Below are 22520 nucleotides of genomic sequence, written 5' to 3' on the forward strand. Positions count from 1 at the left end.
CTCCTTCCCCCACCCCCCTCCTCCTCCTCCTCCCCGTCACGGGGCCTGAACTCTGGGTCTGGACACTGTCCCTCAGCTCTTCAGCTCAAGGTTAGCACTCTACCACTTGAGCCACAGTGCCACTTCCAGCTCTTTTTGGCTTATGTGGTGCTGAGGAATCGAACATAGGACCTCATGCACTTTACCACCGAGTCACCTTCCCAGCCCTTCTTTTTTTTAACCAGCAAAAGCTCTACTTCTTATTATGCTCTTCTAGCTAGTTAGTGAGTAAGATCTTTGTTTGATTAGATTTCAAAAAATGTTTATTCACTCAATACTTATATATTTATATTTTTTCTTACTTATCTGAGTGTCAGGAACAATTCTGGGATGTATACCAGTAGTGACAAGTAAATCTTCTGACACCAGAGAACTACTTTTCAGCAGACAGTGAACTTTCAAAATAAAAATTGCCGTGGGTGATTATCTAAATTTTTGCTAAATGCTAGAAGGAAAACTAGTCCTGAGGTAGAGATGGTAGATGTTACTCTTGTCTATTTTATAATCAAGGAAGAAGGTACCATTAAGGAGAAATGGAGTAGCACTTGCCATGGGCAGATTATGTAAAGAACATCTTAGACAGGAAACCACAGATGCTAACGAGCTGTGATGAGAGAATGCTTGAACATTGTCATTCTGAAAAGCTAGCTCTAACTTCAAAGTTCCATTTCATAGATTTCTCCCACTTAACACTTGCTCTAGGGCCAGTTGGTGTAATCTACTATGAAAACACAGTTGTAAAGAGGGATGAATCCTTTTTCAGTCAATTTCACTCTTCTTGACAGCTTATAAAGGTCATTGGAAAAGAAAGTTGAAACCCATAATTAAGGGACATTTGTTGCCAGCTGACTCTGTTGCACCCTTGTCTCATTCATTTGAACAATTGCTTGTAATTTGTGGGAGGTAGGAAGAAATGAACATTTATAATAAGGAAAGCCTTGACAAATTACTGCAATTTGAGACAATTAAGTCTATCAGATATTACTATATTGCATAAAGAGTTTTTGATTAAGAGCATAGCTCTGGCATATGAAGAAATAGAACAGGACACAACCACTGGAGATAAACCCGACGGCATACATATATTGTTTAAAGAATAGTAATAACACATACTACTGGATGAAATATTATTTTTAAGAAATATATGATGAATGGGTAAAGTCACTGTCAAAAAATAAAAATTATAAAAGCAAATCCATTCCTCATACTGTACTCAAAAATAAACTCTAAATGAATAAGATAACAGAATGAGAAAATGGAAACCTGATAGATTTTGGTGCATTAATGCCAGCACCTGAATATACAGTGACAACAGGATGCTAAAGCACACATAGAGAACATTTTATTATAGTATAATCTGTAACAGGGGGAAAAGACATGTATGCTGGAACAGCCATACTATGGAGAACTTAAAACTTGGAAAAAATGAGTAAAAAATGATAAAACTCCTCATGAAGTGTAATAGGGTGATTTGTTTTTTTTAAAGAATGAAGTTGTAAGCATGTATGCATTTTATAGTACTAGAAATATATAAAGGAATTACTCTTAGTATGAATATGAAATATTTCCATCAAACTATAAATTTCTATCACCATGAGAAATTTGTATATTTATATTAAATGTACATATACCTATGTATGGGTGTGTATATATATCAGTTGAACTTTGACAAAAGCATAAACAGGTGGAGGTATGGCTCAAGCCTACCTTGAGTTAGGCTTCAAGCATGAAGTGCTGAGTTCAAGCCCTGAACTACCAAACACTGTAAAGAAAAGAATCTCACCAGACCTATGAACCAAATCAAATGAAATTACTTACTAGTCATAATGTCTAGAAAGGAGAAAAGGAGTTACTTGACACACAACTGAAAAAATGACAATATAAAAGAAGATAGTATTGTCAGAGGAAAATGTTTTAATTGGTATTTTTCTCAAATATGCAAGCATTGGACTTTATAAGTTTATGCTTTCTGAAATTAATTTGTCAATTTTACCATGTATTTTTATATTTTTGCAAAATTTCCTTACACATTCCTTATAGTGCCATTAGAAACGTGATCAATGAAGACAATCCCACAATTGAATATTCTTTTTAATGCTTCTTTTTAACTATATTATCTGATTATTGCACAAACAAATTATTAATTCAATATTTTTATTAAGAGTTGTAACCTATTATTTGCCATAATCACAAAAGATAATATAAAATTAGTGACATGTTATATTTCAATGAATTTCATTGTAGAGTAAAGATAAATTTATGTACATTTGTCAGTATCACTTGAAAGTAAAACTCATATGGTTTATTCACATAAAAACCAGTAGTGTTGGGGTGGGAAGTTGGATCAGTGGTAGAGTGCTTGCCTTGCATGCATGAGAGCCTGGGTTTGATTCTTCAGCACCACATAAGCAGAAAAAGCAGGAAGTTACACTATGGCTCAAGTGGTAAAGCGCTAGCCTTGAGCTGAAGAGCTGAGGGACAGCACCCAGGCCCAGAGTTCAGGCCCCACAACCGACAAAAAAAAAAAAAAAAATTAGTAGTGTTCAATAGTCAGTTTTAAATGGTAATGTTTAAAATTATGAAAATATTTATATTGTTATACAATTTACACTTTCAGAATTATGATATTTGATTCCATATCTCCTTATTGAGAATAGTGTCACCTCTATCAATGTTCAGTAGTACACAATTTGCTCAATTAAAAAGGGCTAACAAAACCTCATGATACATGACAGGACACACAGCAGTCAGTCTGAAGTAGCCAAATGAACATTTTGAGCATCAGAACAAGTAACAGAGACATATTCTTTAAGTACAAAGAGTTTTCCTTTCCTATTATTTAAGCAAGGGATCAAATGCCTCAGCCTTGACATCAGGTGTCACTGCCAGGGGCTGAAAAGGACAAAACAGGACCAGGAACATAATCCTGTCAAGGACCTTTACTCAATTTCATCCCTAAGTAAACAGACAAACTGAATTTGAAGAACATTTGTAGAACAGCAGTTTGGGTTGACTTAGGATGTTAGCATCACCCATTGCAAAAAATGAGATGTACAAATCGTTATGTCGAAAAACGAACTTTATAATTTTGGCGGGGAAGGGGGAGGTTGGGGGGGTGGGGGAGGAGAGAATGGGAAGGGATGGGAAGGGGAAACAAAGGAGGAGGCAACAATGTTTGATAAGAAATGTACTCATTATCTTGCCCATGTAATTGTAACTTCTCTGTATGGTATTTTCACAATTAAAAAAATTAAAATTAAAAAATAGAAAAAAAAGATAAAAGTACCCAGGCCCCAGTGGCTCATGCCAGTAATCCTAGTTACTCAGGAGGCTGAGACTTGAGGATCACAGTTCAAAGACACCCTGGGCAGGAAAGTCCATGAAACTCTTATCTCCAATAAACCACTCAGAAAACAGGAACAGGAAGTGGTACTGTGACTCAAGTGGTGGAATGCTAGCCTTGAGCCGAAGAGCTGAGGGACAGCGCCCAGACCCAGAATTCAAGCCAAATGACTGACAAACAAACAAAAAAAGATAAAAGTAATGTGACTAATACATTAGTTGCAGTGCAGTCATTTTGTAACTTTATTGTGCAATGAAAATTTTCAGAAGAAAATGCTGAAATGCTAATCAATATATCCATTATACAAGAAATCCTCATTTCTTTGATGCAGTTAAGGGCCATTCATTGAAAATTTTGTTAGATATTATTTGTAAGATTTCAATTTGCATAACCATTGTAATGAAATGGAAATTCGGAGGAAATTAAGATAATTTAATCTGAAATATTTAAGACACTTTATACATTTCTGGTGGTTTATGTTTTCATATGTCTGTAAGAAGTGGTGTTTTATTTTCTATAATATTTAGTCAACGTATTTGTGGTTTTTATACTTAGATTGTTACCGTGGAAATGGAAAAAATTACATGGGAAATTTATCCAAAACAAGATCTGGACTAACCTGTTCAATGTGGGACAAGAACATGGAAGACTTACACCGGTGTGTACATTTCTTTCTCATAATCCAATGTAGAGATAACGGCATTAATATAGATCCAGACACATTCATACATGAGTAATTCCTTTCCATTATCACTATAGGATGGTAAACACAAAAATGATTATTCTGCATAACTCAGAACATAGAGTCTCCATGAATCAACTTTAAATACATAAATATTATATATCATATTTGTTATCATATATTAATATAACTATATAGTATATTTTATACATAATTATATGTTATATATCATATATAATTATATATTAATATAATAATATGTAATATAAATATATAATTCAACGGAACACATGTGTGTCAAAATGCTATTTGTGCTCTGAACCTGGGGAATGTAAACACAAGATGGGTGGAAATATATTTGTTACCAAATTTCAAAGAAAATATGGTCACAATGAAAAATAAAACCCACTGTGTGACTTAATAAACAGTGAATAATTTAGTGGGACATGTAGTGTTTTAAACACTATGTTAAGAGCTTATAATTAATCATAATTTATAGTAATCCTGAGAGAAAGATCAACAAATAGTCACTTTCCTATACATACCTTAAACATCTACTGAACTATTAAAACTTGTAAACAAGTGTTCTTGAGTAGCTTTAACAAAAACAGGTAAAAGTGAGTTCATTTATCTAGCTACAATCATCCATCTTATTTTCATCAAAATTTAATAAACTCAGGTGATTGTGTTTTGGTAAACATAAGATGGATGATTTATAATTATTACATTAATGTATATAATTGAAGAAAAAATTTGATACATTACAGAATTTTATTAAAATATTAAATTTCAGAGAATTTTTATATTATATTGGAAATATATTCACAAGGTAACATCTATATGGTCATAGAAATAATGCTAGTGTATAAAAAGTTTTTGAAATATGACATATAATTGTGATTACAAATAGATTTTTAATAAACTCAGAATTTATATGCTAGAACAAAAGAAAAATACATTATAGGTATCATTGGGTCCCTGCAATGTAATTGTTTTACATGTTATGGCATTTGACCACCAGCCACTAAATGGAAGCTATTTCCATATGTGAATAAGGATTTATGGGCTCAGAGAAGTTGAATCACTTTATTTTATTTTTATTTTAAAGGTTTGATTTGCTTCCAAGTTGCGTTTAATAGTGGATGAGTCAGTTAAGTAATTTATGTCACAAATGAATATTAATTGTTCTAAAGTTCTATTCTCCCCTTAGAAGGCACCTCACACTGCTGTCTGTGATTTCACCTGGGAGGCTTAGAAGTTTTGGGATGATAGGGTTTATACCACAGAAACAAGCAACACCTACAAATAGAAACTCCCCTGCTCAGTCATGAACAAGACTGAACATTTGACAGGATGCCACCAGAATATTTGATATATTTATTCGGGTATTCTCAGTGGTTAATAACCATTCTTAATTAACTGACTTAGGCTACATTTTTGCAAATAATTAAAAATTCATTTGGAGAAAGTTTATAGGGAATTGGTGGGTGATTAAGTTGCTTAGCATCTTTTCTGATTAAGAACATTTTATGCAAGGAGGAAGGAGAGCATTATGATTTAAAACACTGACTCTGGAAACCATAGGTTCCAAACCGGTTTTTTCATGAGTGTGTGCGTGCTGGATCCGGGGATAGAATTCAAAGTTTTGTGCTCTCCCTTGGCTTGCTTGCTTACTGCTGGTGTTCTACCACTTGATTCATGTCTCTAATCTGGCATTTTCTGATTAATTGGAGATAGAGTCTTAAACACTTTTCTGCCTGAGCTGGTTTTGAACAGAGATCCTTACGTCTTAGCTGCTTGGCTTGCTAGGATTATAGGCATGAGCCACCAGTGCCATGTGACCTTAGAATACTTAATTGTCCTTTTGATTTCTTCAAATGTAATAAATACAGAATAGTCTTAAAGCCTGTCTGACAAGATTGGCCTAAATTTTTGTTATCGGTAAAGACTTAGAAGGATCTATCATGTAATAAGCCTGCTGCTGTTTCTGCTTCAGAAAATAAAGCTGGGTCAGGAAAGAAAATCCATGTTTTCATATCCAAGTCCTTTCTAATTAAAGTCATAGGTCCATAGTCAAGAATGGTAGTAACTAGTAGGGCAAAATGAATGCCATTATAGTTTTCACAACAGTTGTGGGCACATAGAATTTGACTTCATTAATGTTATTGAAGCAAGAGAAAATATTGGTCTTACAAAAATAACCATGGTCTTATAATAAAAATACAGACTTTTTGCTTTTCTTTTGAAATGAATTTTTATTTACACATTAAAAAAATTTAAATGTTACTCAATTATCTGCAAAAAATATGTTGTAACCTTATGACCCATGATATTTCTAAAACTTAGTTATTTTATTGTCATTTTACTTTTAATTTGTAATGTGCTTGCTTTCTTCTTCTTTGTGAAAGAGTATGATGGTGGTGTTTACATGTGTCTGAAACAGAGAAAAATACTTTAAAATATTGCTATGTTACTACTGCAATACTTAAATAGAAGCAGAGTTTTGGATCATTTTATGTAGGCTTTCATATTCACAAATTAGAAAGTGCTTCCATACTGAAAACTAGCAAAAAAGAAACTGCTTTCAAAATAATCAAACTGTGTGATATTTACAATGAATGTGTTATCATAGGGTTCTATCTTTTGTCATATTTTGCATCTCCTGGATGTAGTAAATACTTTCTGATGTTCAGCTTGTGGTTTCTGCAGTCATATCTTCTGGGAGCCAGATGCTAGTAAGCTGAACAAGAATTACTGCCGGAACCCTGATGATGATGCTCACGGGCCCTGGTGTTACACAGGGAATCCTCTCATTCCCTGGGATTACTGTCCCATTTCCCGTTGTAAGTATGTTTAGTGTTCTGTTTAGCTGAAATACTTAACATGTACTGTGTCTTTACTAAAACAATTTCTTAGTCACAGATATAAATAATCTAAGATTATAGAGTTAATTCCAAAATGGGAGTATTCTCTAGAGAGTAACTCAGACACATACCATATGCAGGCTCTTTCAGTCTCTCTGTGTGTATCTCTTTCTCTCTCTCAGAGAATTATGTTCACATTTTAACATTGTTTATTCTGAAAAGATTGGAATCCAGAAGCAGCAGATAGTCATGATTCTAAGAATACACCAGAGAAAATGCCCCAGCCAGACCCTGAATCTAAGTGCTCTGTGTCTGAACATAATATAGCATTTTCCTATCCTAAGACCCTGCATCCACCCCCCGCAAGTACACCAAACAATCCAGATAGATAGATAGATAGATAGATAGATAGATAGATAGATAGATAGATAGATAGATAGATAATAGATAAATAGAATACATGTCTGATATACATCTTTGAAAATGCATTTTATATATGTTACTCTTAAATACATGTCCTATATCTCTCTACAGATAAAAAAAAAGATGTGAAAAAGGTAGGGGCAACATGAAGAAAGGAATCTGCAAGAAAAGAGTTAATAAGAAAATGAAACCACACTGAAATTAGTGAGAACAAAATGAAATTGACAAAGCCTGAGAAATCATTTCTATTAGTCAAGGTGGCAAATGACACAAATGGTTAAGACTCAAAGCACTGAGAACTTAGACAATCTGTTCATCACAAAACCATGCTAATTTGAGTAAATGAAAAATCCTAAGTGGAAGTCAATTTGTAAAATTGTATCAAAAGGAATAGTTATATGAAAGTGGAGCAGCTTATGCATTATTAACATTTGGTTTGGATGATTCTTTGTTGTAGAAGGGTGTTCTTGTGTGATGTATTTGCATTTCAATTTTCAAAGCCAATGCTACTATTACTAGTTGTTACTGCTAGTTATAGCAGATGGAATTTGCATTTTTGTGTTAACATTTCATGAAACACAAAAATATTTTCACTTATGGTGAGAAACTGTCTCTTGAATTTGATACAAATTTTACAAAATACACATCAGTATATGCTACTATTTCTTTTATCAGATCTCTCTTCTTAACATGAGCATTTGTGCTGCCTTCGGTTAGATTCTTGTTACTGACTTGTCACACAAGTTTCACATGTAAAGCTATTTGAACCAGGGAGTTTAACACTATGGCTAGGCATGTTTGCTGCAAATACAGTGATATGGATACATAAAATAGTAAAATGTTTTCTTCACTTTATGAAAAGGTCTTTTATATATTAACACATAGAGGATATATTTGCATTTCAATAATTTTAATACACATCACTGGATCTTAATGTATGATGATATTGCCATCTTCTCACTAATATATGTATGTTTGTGTGTGTATGTATGTAAATATGTATGTGTTGGTCTGTGTGTTTATGTGTGTGTGCATGTACGTGCCTCGTTCTATTATATATATATATATATATATGTACTATATTTAACTAGTAATACCTAAGACATGGACCTGATCAATATTATAAATGGATTCAGAAATTGTTTATGATAACAATAATTCAATGTTTTATATGTTTGCAAAGAAATCAGCTATTATAATAAGTTTTATTGTTGTTGTTGATGATGGTTGTTGGGCTTGAACTCTGGGTCTGAGCACTGTCCCTCAGCTCTTCAGCTCAAAGCTAGCACTCTACCACTTGATCCACAGTGCCACTTTTGGTTTTCTGGAGGTTTATTGGAGATAAGAATCTCTTGGGGGGGCTGGGAAGGTGGCTAGACCCCCGAAAAAAAGATTTGAGTTGATATTTTTTTTTAATTTTTTTGAGTTGATATATTTTTATTTTTTTTATTTTGGGTCCAGTCCTGGAGCCTGAACTCCGGGCCTAAGCGCTGTCCCTCAGCTCTTCAGCTCAAGGCTAGTGCTCTACCACTTGAGCCACAGCACCACTTCCGACTTTTTTCTTTTTGCTTATGTGGTGCTGAGGAATCGAATCCAGAGCCTCAGGCATGCAAGGCAAGCGCTCTACTACTGAGCCACCTTCCCAGCCCTTGAGTTGACAATTTTTTAACATCAGAGAGTGCACTAATCATTTCCACACTACATTTCTCACAACATATGTAAAGGTTTTATTCATTTTTCCCAAAATGCTTATAAAATATCATCCATATTTTTTTTAATTTATAAAATATGTAAAAAATGTAGAAATGCCTATAAGTGTGCCTGGCCACATATCCTTAGTACCACTGAGAGTATTCAGATTAAAAATTTCCATCATGTTTCCTAAATTGGATAACAGTCCATGATTCTGTCTTGGCCAAGATACTTACCTACTTATGACTCACATTCTGTTTTTGTAAAGCTGTATCTGTATACAGTTTTATTTACATGCATGTATACATACTTCTGTATGTACACAAAAATGGAACAATGAAGCTTGTTAAGATTAGTTTGTGAAGAGGGAGGGGATGAAGGAGAGTGAAGGATGGGTGAGTCTGATAAAGGTGTATTGTACCCATATATGGGCATGTCAAAGTGAAACCCCTTGTACAAATAACTGATGATAATAATAAAATTTAACGAATCTTATTGGTCCACCATGAAAAAAATCAGTTGCCTAATAAGCACTTTAAAACTGAGGTTCTATTTCTGGGTTTACATTTTCATTTCCAATATTGTTTAATTGAGCTACTGGTACACACAAAGACCCATATAATTGACTAGGTACAGAAAAATAGATATTTTTTTTTAATCTCAAATGCTTTAGCGTAGAGAGAGTTGCCGCTTCATGGAAAATTTGTGAATGCCATATATTTCTTTAGGTAATATCTCATTTCCATTCTTGTTTCATATATTAGTATTAAAGTAAATTTACTATGTAATCATATTGTTATAGAGTTGTTTATATAAATGTATCTGTATGATGTACAACATCTGAGATTGAAAAGCAAGATGAGCTAAAGTAGAAGGAAGATGAAAAATTTATGATTTTTTTCCTTTACTTGCATTCATTTAGTTAACTAGATCTGGAAAATGAATTTAGCCTCTACCATGCAGTAATTCTCTTCAGTATCTCCACAAAAAATGGTCAGATTTTCAATATTCCAAAATATTCCCTGTTCTCTTATTGTTTTGTTACTTGCTTCTCTGAGCTCAGACATTATCAAGGATTAATAACCAGCTGTGTGTAAGTAGTGCTTGCCTTCAGTTCTGCACAGTTAAGACATTAAGCTTCAGGAAATGCCTCATGTCCCACTCATTACTGTAAAATATTTCCCAAACCCAAGTATCTTTCAAGCCATTCTTCTTGTAGCCAGTAAACTCCATTAGAGAACCCTGCAAAAGAAGTAGATTATGTAGAATTAAGGTGCAGTTTCCCAAGTCCAAGTAGTATCAATGGGTAATTTCCAGTGTTTCTTTTCTTTTTTTTAACATACTTATTTTTGACTAATAGCACACACACACACATACACACACAAATCTAGATTATTCTGGCAACAACAGCAGATGTTCCTTTTCTAGAAATTAAATAACACATATTTATATTTTTCAGTTTTCCAAAGTATTGCAGTTTCAGTTATGTTCAATCAAATACAAATGAAAATAGTTTTTTAGAAAAAAAAAAGAATGTTTCAATGAACAAAACTGCCTTATGAAACCTCCGTGCAAACAACTATAAATGAAAATCCTTTTCACTGGGCTGGCCATTGAGTCTAAAATGGTCCATTTTAGAAGACTGAAATAGGTTGTTGCTGCTGGCAGTAAATGCAGTGTGCCCAGGATCACCAGACCATACTCACCTGGAACCTCTCACCATCATAAAAATTTTAAAAAGCTCCTTATCTGAGACCAATAGGCATGCATTCACAATGTAATACAGAAAAAATGACACTGAAAATAGAATAAAAATATTCAAACAGATATTACTACAGTTTATCTTTAATGATAATCATTTTAGTGATGTGTCCAGTTCATAGTTATATTAAAATAGATTGATTTTATAAAGAAGAATATGTTTATATATATACATATATATATGAGTTATATACTTACCTACAAATTCATTTTTACAGGTGAAGGTGATACCACACCTACAATAGTCAATTTAGACCGTAAGTAGAATATAAAACAACTTGAGACTCTGTGTCACAAATAATGCCATTTTATTAGATAGGAATATATTACCATAATAACTTCTGACATAAAATGAATCAATCTGGTTTTATATTTAAAGTATGTCTTTCCTTATGTGTAGTTGTAACATAGTCAGCATATTCTGATTATGGAAATATAACTGTCAGGAAATTTACAAGATATCCCATATGACTTTGAAAACAGCACTTACTTACTTTTAGTTTGGGGCACAATGTATAGAATGGGCAAACTTTATATACAACATCCTCCAAGTAAAATCAGGTTGCTAGAGACAGAATGAAACCAGGGATTGAAATTGTTTTATCTTTAAACCATTTTTTGTTTTTGCCAGTTTTGTATTTTACTAAGCCAAAGATGACCACCTAAGAAGTTCAGTTAATTCTCAGTGTCAGAATCTGTTGGAAGCTCTTGTTTTGATTTCCACATATTATTTGGGCTGAAAGAAGTTACTGAAATGTTTTGCTGTTCTAAAACCACCTGCTGTGCCTCAGGCTGAGGAAGCAAATGAAAATCTAATCTAGACCATGGACAGAGTACAAAGGATAAGGCAAGGAACAGAGGAAGGTCAGGAAAAATGTTTCCTCCAAAGAATTCTGGGTTATGTCATTTGGGCATACTGATTTGGATATAATATTGTCATTTGAATATTGTTTCAATAAATATAATATCAGGAGTACATTTCACAATTGCTCTGGGATTTTTTGTTTTTTTGTTTGTTTGTTTTTGGGTGTTTTTTTTTTATCAGTCATGGGGCCTGAACTCTGGGCCTGGGCACTGTCCCTCAGCTCTTCAGCTTAAGGCTAGCACTCTACCACTTAAGCCACAGCACCACTTCTGACTTTTTCTGCTTATGTGGTGCTGAGGAATTAAACCCAGGCCCTTATGCATACAAGGCACGCACTCTACCACTGAGCTACCTTCCCAGCCCCTCGCTCTATGTTCTTAGCCTACAAATAAACAAGTAAAATTTTATTTCATTTTTTGACTCAGGCTACTGATTGTTATTGAGAAATAGCCACTATTTCATTTTGTACTGAGACTAGTGAGGGAAATATATTAGTGTCAGACTTGAAGAATTTGCTAGTTAGTGCATGGTGAAGAAAGTTATTGTATGCCTTATGCAAGCAAGCCTGTTTGCTTTGAGTTGGTTAGTTTTCTGGGTCACTCATTAACAAAGATGAGAGTGGCAAGTGTTAGGAATATATAATACTCTTGTTCTAACAAGTTCTTCTGATGCAAATGCAGCGATTTTATTTATCTAGTTATCATTATACTTAAAATAACTAAGATGTACTGATTGTTTCAAAATGCAATGCCAAAATATTACTTGATCCTGTTTACAGATCCTGTAATATCCTGTGCCAAAACAAAACAGTTGAGAGTTGTAAATGGGATTCCAACACAGACGAATGTGGGATGGATGGTTAGTTTGAAATACAGGTAATTATTAATAAACATATTTTAAAATTATTTGATAAGTCACACAACCAACATGTGATCACATGGTCATGACAATTATGCGAAACACTCAGATGAGAAACTATAAAGGGATCAATCACACTCTTGCCAAACAGTAAAGTCTAGATTTTGCCAGACCTAACGTTTTGTAGTTTAAAAAGGTCCTGTGTATGTTTCCATTGTCCCAGATTTCAAGTCCAATTTTGGCTCTGATTAAATCAAACAAAATTATCCAGAAGATTTTCTTATGATTTAATATCAACATGTAGTTCTAATGCTATTAATGTTCCAATGCAGAATATTATGATTTGATATTTTTATATATCCATGCATATTAATGTAAGACATTGTATTTTTGCTTTGTGTCATTCATATATCATTTTAAAATTACAGAGTATATTTATATGAAAAGATTACAAATATTTTAATCAATAGTATTATTTTTGTAGCAATTAGTGTGGATAAGGAGAGTAAATACATAAATAAAATGCAAATCAAGAGCCTTCAGCAGTACTTTTAAGAGTGAGTGAAATATAAGACTGGGAATATAGCGCTAAGTAGTAAGATTGCCTACTAGCATGTGCAAGGCTCTAGTTGCTCTTCAGCACCAAAAACATAAAAGAGAAATACATACTACATACATGTATATACAAACATATATATATATACTATGTATATAATATAGTATATAGTATCTATATTATATTATTTATAAAATAATGTATAGTACACATTTTATATATTTATTATATTTTTGTTATATAATGACATTCTACATAGACACCACAAATTTTTAGAATAAATTGAAAGCTTAGTAATTATTCTATAAGAATGAAAATTTTGAAAGCTGAGCACTGGTGGCTCACACCTGTAACTCTAGTTACCCCAAAGGCAAATATTTGAATTTCACAGTTTGAACAAATCTGGGAGACTTACAAACAGTTGATTAGCAAAAGACTGGATGTGGAGACATGGCTCAAATAGCAGAGTACCAGCTTTCAGCACCAATGCAAACAAAAGGACCATGTCTGAGTTCAAGACCTAGGATTGGCATCCCTCTAAAAAAAAATTAAATATTCAGCATGAGTTAAAATAAAATCATTATACAATTTCCTGGTCTTTTTCTATCTCTTTCTGCCTCTCTCTCTTTCTCTTTCTCTCATCTTTTTTATCACTATTCATCTCTATCAGAACTTCATCATGTATAAAAAGCAAAATACACATGATTTGTAGCTATAGTTTTCCTTGTATTCTAGACAAACCTCCAAGCTTGTGCATGTTTAGTCCTACCACACAGAGTAACTTGCTTGAACATTGCTTCTCATTCTTCTAATCTTAAATTAAATATTTCCTCTTTAAGTGATTTATCCTGTTTCTTTACCTCAAGGAGAAAGGATAACTCATATTACCTTAATTCATAGTGACATTTAAATAGAATGGGTAACTTGCAACTAAATATGCCAGTTCTTGCTAAGTGTAGACTTTATATCCTATGACTCATGTCACAATAATATTATAGAAAATGGGCTAAAATTCCCTTTTATTAGAGCCTTCTCTCAAGATGGCAACTAATGGTTTGTTGTATTTACGTCAATTATATATTTAATAAGCGTGGTAAAACATTAAAACAAAAAGAAACAACTCATTAAATTTAATATTTAAGCCAACAATTGCAGTGTAGCTGTCCTAAGTTTGAGGTACTGAAAGCAAATTATGAAGCAAACCTGAATATAAGGTTATTTGACAATACATACAATTAATAGAGACAAATTTTTATTATAGTTGATTTTCTTTATTAGAGAAAATTTTTTAGGAATTCAGATCTCTGAGTTAATGAGTGATTCTTTCCTCAATGAAAATTCCTAAGGAAAAAGGATATAGACTTTTGAATTATTTACAAATAAGAGGCTACACAAGGATATTATTTGAATATTACTTGATATATTTTTGGTATATTACTTGAGTAGAGAAATGTCAGTAATAAAACTGTTTTAGAAATGTTTAGAAAAAGATCTTTTCTTTTAATTCCAAGTTCTTAGCAACAACAGCTGTTTGTTATTTTTCCAAAACACATAGTGAACAAAACAGAAATTAAAACTCTATATACACTCTTATCCTCTTGTGTGGTAACAACCATAAATAACTGTGGCCTTAATCTGGAAACCTTCTAGTATTACTCTCTGAAGCACTAAACATCTGCATTCTTTGGAATGTAAATTGTGAAAAGTTATACTTTTTTCTATGTTTCTGCCAAAATAAAAGGATTTATAAAATTTGGATGTCAGCAAATAAATGTCCTCATACTTATTATTGTCTATAGCTATTTTACAGTTTTCTAGGTGATATGTCTTTCAAAATTTAGTTTTATAAGTGAAATATATTACTAGTCTTATGTAACAATAAATTTATTCATAGCCATATTTTAGCATATCAAAACTACATAATGGTAGCGAATGAAGGGAACAGTAGAAAAATAAAAATTGTCACTTCTAGATGTTTTTCAAGGTTAAAGGGAAACCTAAGATTTATATTCTTCATGATCAAATGATGGATTTAAAAGGGTTAAATCTTAATTCTACTCACCCAAATTTTGCAGCCTGTAATTTTTCTCATGATCACAAATGCACAGACACGTATGCATGTGTTTACAGCAAGTTTTCTAAACTATAAAATTAATTTCCTAAAGCGATTCACATTATGAATAAAAATTACTTCAACAATCTCCGACTATTGTTTTTCAGATAAAAGGACCACTACTCACTTTATTTCAGTGAATTCTTGTTTAACTAATGGAGCAGTAGACATTGCATTCATTCTCAGGCTCTTTAGAAACCAGATGTTATTTGTTTCTCTTTCCTCTTTCTCATAGAAATAAACATATCTGCGGAGGATCGTTGATAAAGGAAAGTTGGGTTCTTACTGCAAGACAGTGTTTCCCTGCTAGGTAAAGTGTTTAAAAATCAATATCTGTTTTGAAGACGCAAAAGTACCTGTACCTTCTACTTAGCTTTTAACAGTGCATTCATTTTTACAGAAATTCACCAACATGCATGAACAAATTCACTATTTAAAAAAAAATCAGCTAAGAAAGCTTTGAATTCAGTGGTATTTCCAAGTTCAGGAAGATTTCAACTCACTTCTTTTAGCATTTGTTTCATGTGGAAATATATTTGCTTGAGCTTTGTAAATAAATTATGTCCCCAACTTCCACTTGCACTTATTAAATAGATAAATATTCTTCACCTGAGTTATCAACTAACTTCTTTTGATCCTTGATTCTGCTTTCTTACAAAGAGTTAGGCTTAGAGCCATCCTGGAAATAATTTCCAATGAAAAATAGCCTAAAAAATAATAAGGATGTGTAAGCTTACTTGTACTTCTCAACAAGGACATTTTGATTTTGTTTAACATTTTAACACTGGTAATAAAAATACACACATAAATGAAATAAGGCAAAAAATGTAGTAAAATGAATTTTTTTTTCAAAGAACACCTGAAGATTTTTCATAAGGGACTTTTTTTTTGTTAGGCAAGTACAATCAATACTTCGTTGTTGTTTTTTCATAGCCACCTAGACTTTCAGTAATTGAAAGGTTGTTTATGCTTCAACACTCCATGCTATTCTGAATTCCTCATTTCAAATATGCATCCCTTTATTCTTTGAATCAAATTTTAAATGCAGTTTTAGCTTTAGAAGCTAAAAATAATAATATGTAAATAGTATTTTATAACATGGAGTTGTACCTAAACTTGTTTTTTTAACTTAGAAACAAAGATTTGAAAGATTATGAAGCTTGGCTTGGAGTTCATGATGTCCATGGAAGAGGAGAAGAGAAACGCAAGCAGGTTCTGAACATTTCCCAGCTGGTATACGGCCCCGAAGGATCTGATCTGGTCTTGCTGAAGCTTGCTAGGTTTGCTCCTTTAGAAGATTAACTTAGGATTTGTTTTTAATACAGATAACGATTACTGAAACAGTTTTCTTCCAAGTCAACTATCTTTCGACTTATCTCCTTTGTCATAAGTCAGATATCTGTATGTACGTGCACATGTATGTGTGTGAATTGCAGAATTTCATATATGTAAAAATGAAGTTGAGTCTGATTAGCCTGTTTTAAAACTGAATTTTAACGATCAGTTTTAATAGCATTAACAAGTAAAACAATGAAGTTTTTGTTTTTGGTTTGCTGGGTTTTTGTTTTTGTTTTTGCTAGTCAAGAACTTGAATTCTGGGCTTGGCTACTGTCCTTAGGTATTTATTTGTTTTCTGTGCATAAGACTAGAACTTCTAGCACTTGAGCTATATCCCCACAGACTTTTCTGCCTGGCCTGGCTTCAGTTGAGATCCTTAGCTCTCAGCCTCTTGAATAGCCAGGACTACAGGTGTGTATTGCCTGTGCCCAGCAGAAAACAATGACTTTTCAAGTAAATACAGTGATAATTTACTCTTGAATGTTAGTAAACAAGAACTAAACAATGACTTTGAAATACAGTGATAATTTATTCTTGAATGTTAGTAAACAAGAACTCCCTTCTCTACCTATTGGAAATTTTGTCACTATGTGTTAGACATTTCTTTATTCCAACTTCTTTTATTATTTTTATTTTTTAATTTAAATTTTATTGTAAAGGTGTTGTATAGTTATATAAGTAAGGTAATGAGTACATTTGTTTTTGAACAGTGTTAGCACCTCCCTCATTTTCTCCTATTTATTCCCTTCAATCCCCATAACCTCTCAAGTTGTAAAATCCAATTCCAACATAGTGTCTAGTGAGTATTACTGCTGAATTGGTTCACCTTTTGTCCATCATTTCTGTGATTCCCTTTCCCTTCCCCAAATCAGATAAACTTATATACAAGACAAAGGGTACAGAAATTAAAAAAAAACAGTGACAACAGAAGATAGAGCACAGGAAAAAAAAAGAAAGACAAAAGAAATAACTGAAAATCAGTACAATAATAAAAAACAAAACTTCTTATTTCCATTTCTTGGAAATCATTCCAATAAACATCATTTTATATGGTCATATGTACATGGTTATTGAGGCATTGTGATCCTCTCCTTCTTTGTTCTCACTGAGAATGATTTCAGTGCTGTTTAATAAATCATATAAATCTTTATTATCTATGCATAAGAAAAGGGACTCATGTCTAAATTATACTTAGAGCTCAAAAAATTAACCCTCCAAACAAATCCTCAAAGAAACAACATGATTAATAAGTGGGCTAAAAATTTAAAGATAGACGAAGATAGAAGAAGAAGGAGGAGGAGGAGGAGGAGGAGGAGTAGGAGGAGGAGGAGGAGAAATAGCCAATTGGCACATGAAGAAATGTTCAACATCTCTGGCTACAAAAGAAATGAACATCAAAACAAAATTGAGATTCTAACTTACCCCAGTTAGAATGGCCATTATCATGAAAACTAATAATAATAGATGCTGGTAGTGATGTGGCCAAAAGAGAGTTAGCACTACACTGTTGGTGGGAGTGTAAACTTGTTCAGTCACTCTGGAACACAGTATGGAGGTTCCTCAAAAGACTTAATATAAGGCTCCCTTATAACCCAGCAATCTCACTTCTGGGCATTTACCCTACTGTCCACAAACTAGCCCACACAAAAGCCATCAGCACAACCTTGTTCATTGCAGTGTTATAGCTAAGATATGGAATCAAACCAGCTTCTTTTAAACAAGACTTTATTGTCTTAAAATCTTATATGAATATGAACAGTACATTTTTAAAGAAATTCATGTTGCGTTGAATCCAGTTGAGGACACTTACTGTTTTCTTTTCTTTTCAGGCCTGCTATCTTGGATAGTTTTGTTAGTACAATTGACTTACCTAATTATGGATGCACAATTCCTGAAAAGACCACTTGCAGTGTTTATGGTTGGGGCTATACTGGATGTAAGCTATTTTTTTAAAAAGATTAGGCAATATATTTATTTTATATTGTTTTATATTTGTTTCTGGCTTCTCTTGCCTTTTTCCTGCCCTCATTAACTGTATATTTCTTACACCATTCCAGTGATTAACTCTGATGGTCTGCTACGAGTAGCACATCTCTATATTATGGGGAATGAGAAATGCAATCAGCACCATCAAGGCAAAGTGACTCTGAGTGAGTCTGAATTATGTGCTGGGGCTGAAAATATTGGCTCAGGACCATGTGAGGTAAGAAAGATGCTTTTTCATAAAGAATCTATGGGTTTATCCTGGATTTTGTTTATTTTTCACAAATAAAAATTGTATACCAACCTGTTCTCAGATAGAGGAACCGTAAAACCTTACCCTGGATTATTTTTGTCCATTTCTTTTAGTTACACATTGAATCAACTCATGCTTCAGAAACAGCAAACTGGGAGGACATTTGTCCTCAAAAAACCAATAAATAAACATAGCCAGAACCTTAGGAGGAAGTTGTTCATGTCAGAAATACCAAATCAGTTTAATATAATAGTTTTAGTTTGTCTAAATGATCTTCCCAAATTTTCCCTCTATAAACCTCATTAGTAATATCCAGAGACATGTGCCTGGATTTAAACTTTAATGGATGATTTTGTTGAGTATGTGTACATGTGAACATCCCTATGTGTGTAGGGATATGTGGTTCTTTGTGTGTGTGTGTGTGTGTGTGTGTGTGTGTGTGTGTGTAAACAAACTGTGCTTTCTTAAAAATATTAAGTAAAGGTCAAAGTGTATGACTTTAAGAGCTGGGATGTTTTTATTTGTTAGTCAACTGTTCTTTACACATGGCTGGATTCCCATTCTCATATTACATAGAAAAGCTGCTGAAGTGTTAGTCTGGATGGTTTTTGGTGAGAAACATGTTCTCCAAGCCTCAAAGGAATGGGATTCTTGCTTATTATGCATAATATCATGAAAGAAATGGGCTTGATGATAGTGAAACGTTTGTTGATCATGTGAGAAACTGGGTACTCTAAGTGTGTATATTATATGCCTTGGGTACTACAGTGTGTATATTATATGCCTTGTGCTGATATTTTATTCCTGTAAAGGAAAGAAAATTATAAATTAAAGAGCTTTCAGCACTGATTTAAAATAATGTGGATAAAAATGATTTTGTTTATACATATTTTCCAGTTTGGTCTTTCCAGCAAATGACTATTAATGTGTGGCACAAGGGAAAATTATGGCAAGGGAATTCTACTGCAAGAAAAAATAAACCGATATCGTTTTTGAAAACTCAAACTGCTTTGTGAGTGTAAAAGTTTCCAGGAAGGCCCAATCTCAGTGATCCTCTAGAAAGCAGTGTCCTTTACCCAGCCCTGGAGCCATTATTCACAATACTTGGCAGCTGCATTTTCGAATAGCCTTAAGCTAGTTCATTGTGTATACTCTCTCAGTTCCCTGAGTCCATTTAGCCTTTGGGTATTTGTCCCTCTGACCTATATATTCTCCATATATTGATTCCACCACTTCTCAAAACTGTATTTATCTTCCAGAATGTTTACATGTATTTAAAGCTTAAAGCACTCACACCACGCATACACACACACACACACACACACACATCATTTAAAACAAAATATTTTAATCATTCACTAAAAAAATGAAAGATAAATTTCCCTATATATTTATATTATAGCAATAGCATCACATCTACTATTATCTTCAAAATCATATCAGGAAGCACTGATGCACTGTAGAGAGCTCCATATTCTTACAGAGTCACAGTTGACACAATCATGTTCGGATATTTTTCCATACGTTTTGATGCTTAGCATATCAATGGCTTATATTCTTGCCCATAAGTGAACTGTACAATCACAGAACAAAAGTTACAATGATTTTGTTTGCTTTTGATAACATTACCTTTAGAGAAAAAACAAGGTAGTCCTAAACACTCTCCTTTATATGTGCATTCCTAAAGCCAGTCCTTGCAGTCCTAGGAGGATGCGTGGACACCTGTATACTGATGTTTGTTGTTGTGCTGCTCACAATAGCCAAGCTATGGAATTAGCCTGGGTGGTGATCCATAGATAAATGGATAAAGAAATATGATGTATATTCATTATATAGATTTATTTAGTCATAAAGAAAAAAATTTTATTGTTTTTAGGAAAATGATTTCGATTGGTGAACTTCATGTAAGCAAAATAAACTGGTATGAAGAAAATACCAGTGTTTTTTGCTTTTCTGAACTCAAAAAGGACAAAACCCATTTTAAAAATGAAGAGATATTTTGGAAGAAGCATGGTATTCTTAAATGAAGACCACATGTGAGAGAACTAAGAACTTATTCATCTTTATGTATTTCAATCCTAACTTAGTAAATTCCATAGAAAAGCAACCAAAGGTCTAAATGACACCCATTTTTATCTCCTGTTCGTGTTTATCTACCCTTGATAGTCAAATCAATATACATAATATCAATGGATTTTTTTTTATTTCTGAAATAATACTTTATTGTGTTGCATGTCTTTTTTCCCAGGGGGATTATGGTGGCCCACTTGTTTGTGAACAACATAAAATGAGAATGCTCCTTGGGGTCATTGTTCCTGGCCGCGGATGTGCCATCCCAAATCGTCCTGGAATTTTTATCCGAGTAGCATACTACGCAAAGTGGATGCACAAAGTTATTTTAACATATAAGGCCCAGCAGTCATAGCTGAAGTGTCTGAAGCATCCATCAACCCATAGAAATCTTACATGAAGATTTCAGAGAATGTGGAACTAAAATGTCAGCTGAAAGAATTTTAAAACAACTACTTGAGTGTCCTGTTTGTTAAGATACTCACTAATATATAGGGGTGTTATCTGTTGTTCTGTTTGTCAGTGTTATTTTTGTAAATGTTGAAATGAATTAAGGTACATGCAAGTGCAGTAACATATCTCCTGAAGATACTTGAATGGATTCTTTAAAATGCAAAGGTATAATTGCCAGATGAGAAAAGATTGAATGGAGAAGATCAAGTAGTCACTCACTATGCTGCTTTCCAGGTTAAGTTCTTAATGGTAAATAAACTGTAAGTTAACTATTATTGTAACCTCACGAAGACAATTTATAACTTGTGTTCTTAAATTGTAAGTCTATATTGAATTATGACTTTTCATGTGCCACGTGTTGCAGTTCATCCATTCTTTCTTTCCATGTAACCTGCAGTACTGGCCTACAAATATACTTAACAAAACAACAACAACCAAAAAAAAAATGCCCATTGCAAATGCCTGGAAACACAGGTGTCATGCACAGCAATTAAAATTGTGGTGTCTTCAATATAATTTAAATAGTTTGGAGGTATGTGCCTATAGTTTTTCTTCAAGATAAAAACATAGAATAGAAACAGTAAAAATATTCAGGAAGGGTGCAGGATAGAAATGACTATCTTTTATGCACTATCTATAGATGACCTCCACTGGTAGGCATTTAAAATGAGGCCAGGACCCACTACTTAAGTAATGCCTAATCTAGGTGTTTACATATATTTATTATCCTAGTTATTTCCTGTCATTTTTTTAATTACTAAAGGGAAGAGAGTAACGTGTGTATTTGCAGTATTACTTTCCTCAAAATTAGTACCACTTATTTATATAAGGTACCTGTAGATCTATTTTCCTAAACCATTTTTAAATTCTCAAGTATGTGTCTCAGTGAAGAAATTTATGTTTTTTTTTCATTAAAAGTATATGTAAATAGGTTAATTCCAAGACTACTACTATGATTGGCTTCTAACTCACTCTCCTTAAATTGAAATAATAAGAAGATGAAAGTTTCCACGTCTCCCAAGTTTTATCCATGTTTTCTCATAAAGTTATGCATAAAGGCATATTTTGGAGGAAAAAACTGAACTTTGTGGAAGTTTTATTCTTGCAAAAGGGGGAAAAGTAGTATAAAAAGGAAGGAAAATAACTAGTTTGTCTAAATTCTATTTGATTATTTTGTTCAAAAGATATTTGAATCTCATAGATCAAAGGTTTTATCAAGAAATTTCA

The 22520-nt window shown here is 33.1% G+C and overlaps 1 protein-coding gene across 3 annotated transcripts in view; it reads left to right on the forward strand.

Moving 5' to 3' along the window:
* Positions 1 to 22055, forward strand: part of Hgf (hepatocyte growth factor (hepapoietin A; scatter factor)) — a 66654-nt gene extending 44599 nt beyond the window's left edge. For 2 of the 3 annotated variants that reach the window (XM_013026094.1, XM_013026097.1), the window contains 9 exons: positions 3938 to 4040; positions 6774 to 6907; positions 11023 to 11061; positions 12448 to 12544; positions 15432 to 15506; positions 16330 to 16476; positions 18364 to 18470; positions 18592 to 18737; positions 21019 to 22055. In XM_013026094.1, the coding sequence (XP_012881548.1) occupies positions 3938 to 4040; positions 6774 to 6907; positions 11023 to 11061; positions 12448 to 12544; positions 15432 to 15506; positions 16330 to 16476; positions 18364 to 18470; positions 18592 to 18737; positions 21019 to 21195 (1025 nt within the window). In that variant the 3' untranslated portion in view covers positions 21196 to 22055. The remainder of the gene's footprint in view (positions 1 to 3937; positions 4041 to 6773; positions 6908 to 11022; positions 11062 to 12447; positions 12545 to 15431; positions 15507 to 16329; positions 16477 to 18363; positions 18471 to 18591; positions 18738 to 21018) is intronic. The other variant, XM_013026095.1, reaches the window with a different exon arrangement.
* Positions 22056 to 22520: the final 465 nt, after the last annotated feature.

Source organism: Dipodomys ordii, unplaced genomic scaffold (assembly GCF_000151885.1).
Source record: "Dipodomys ordii isolate 6190 unplaced genomic scaffold, Dord_2.0 Scaffold90, whole genome shotgun sequence".
Taxonomy (NCBI): domain Eukaryota; kingdom Metazoa; phylum Chordata; class Mammalia; order Rodentia; family Heteromyidae; genus Dipodomys; species Dipodomys ordii.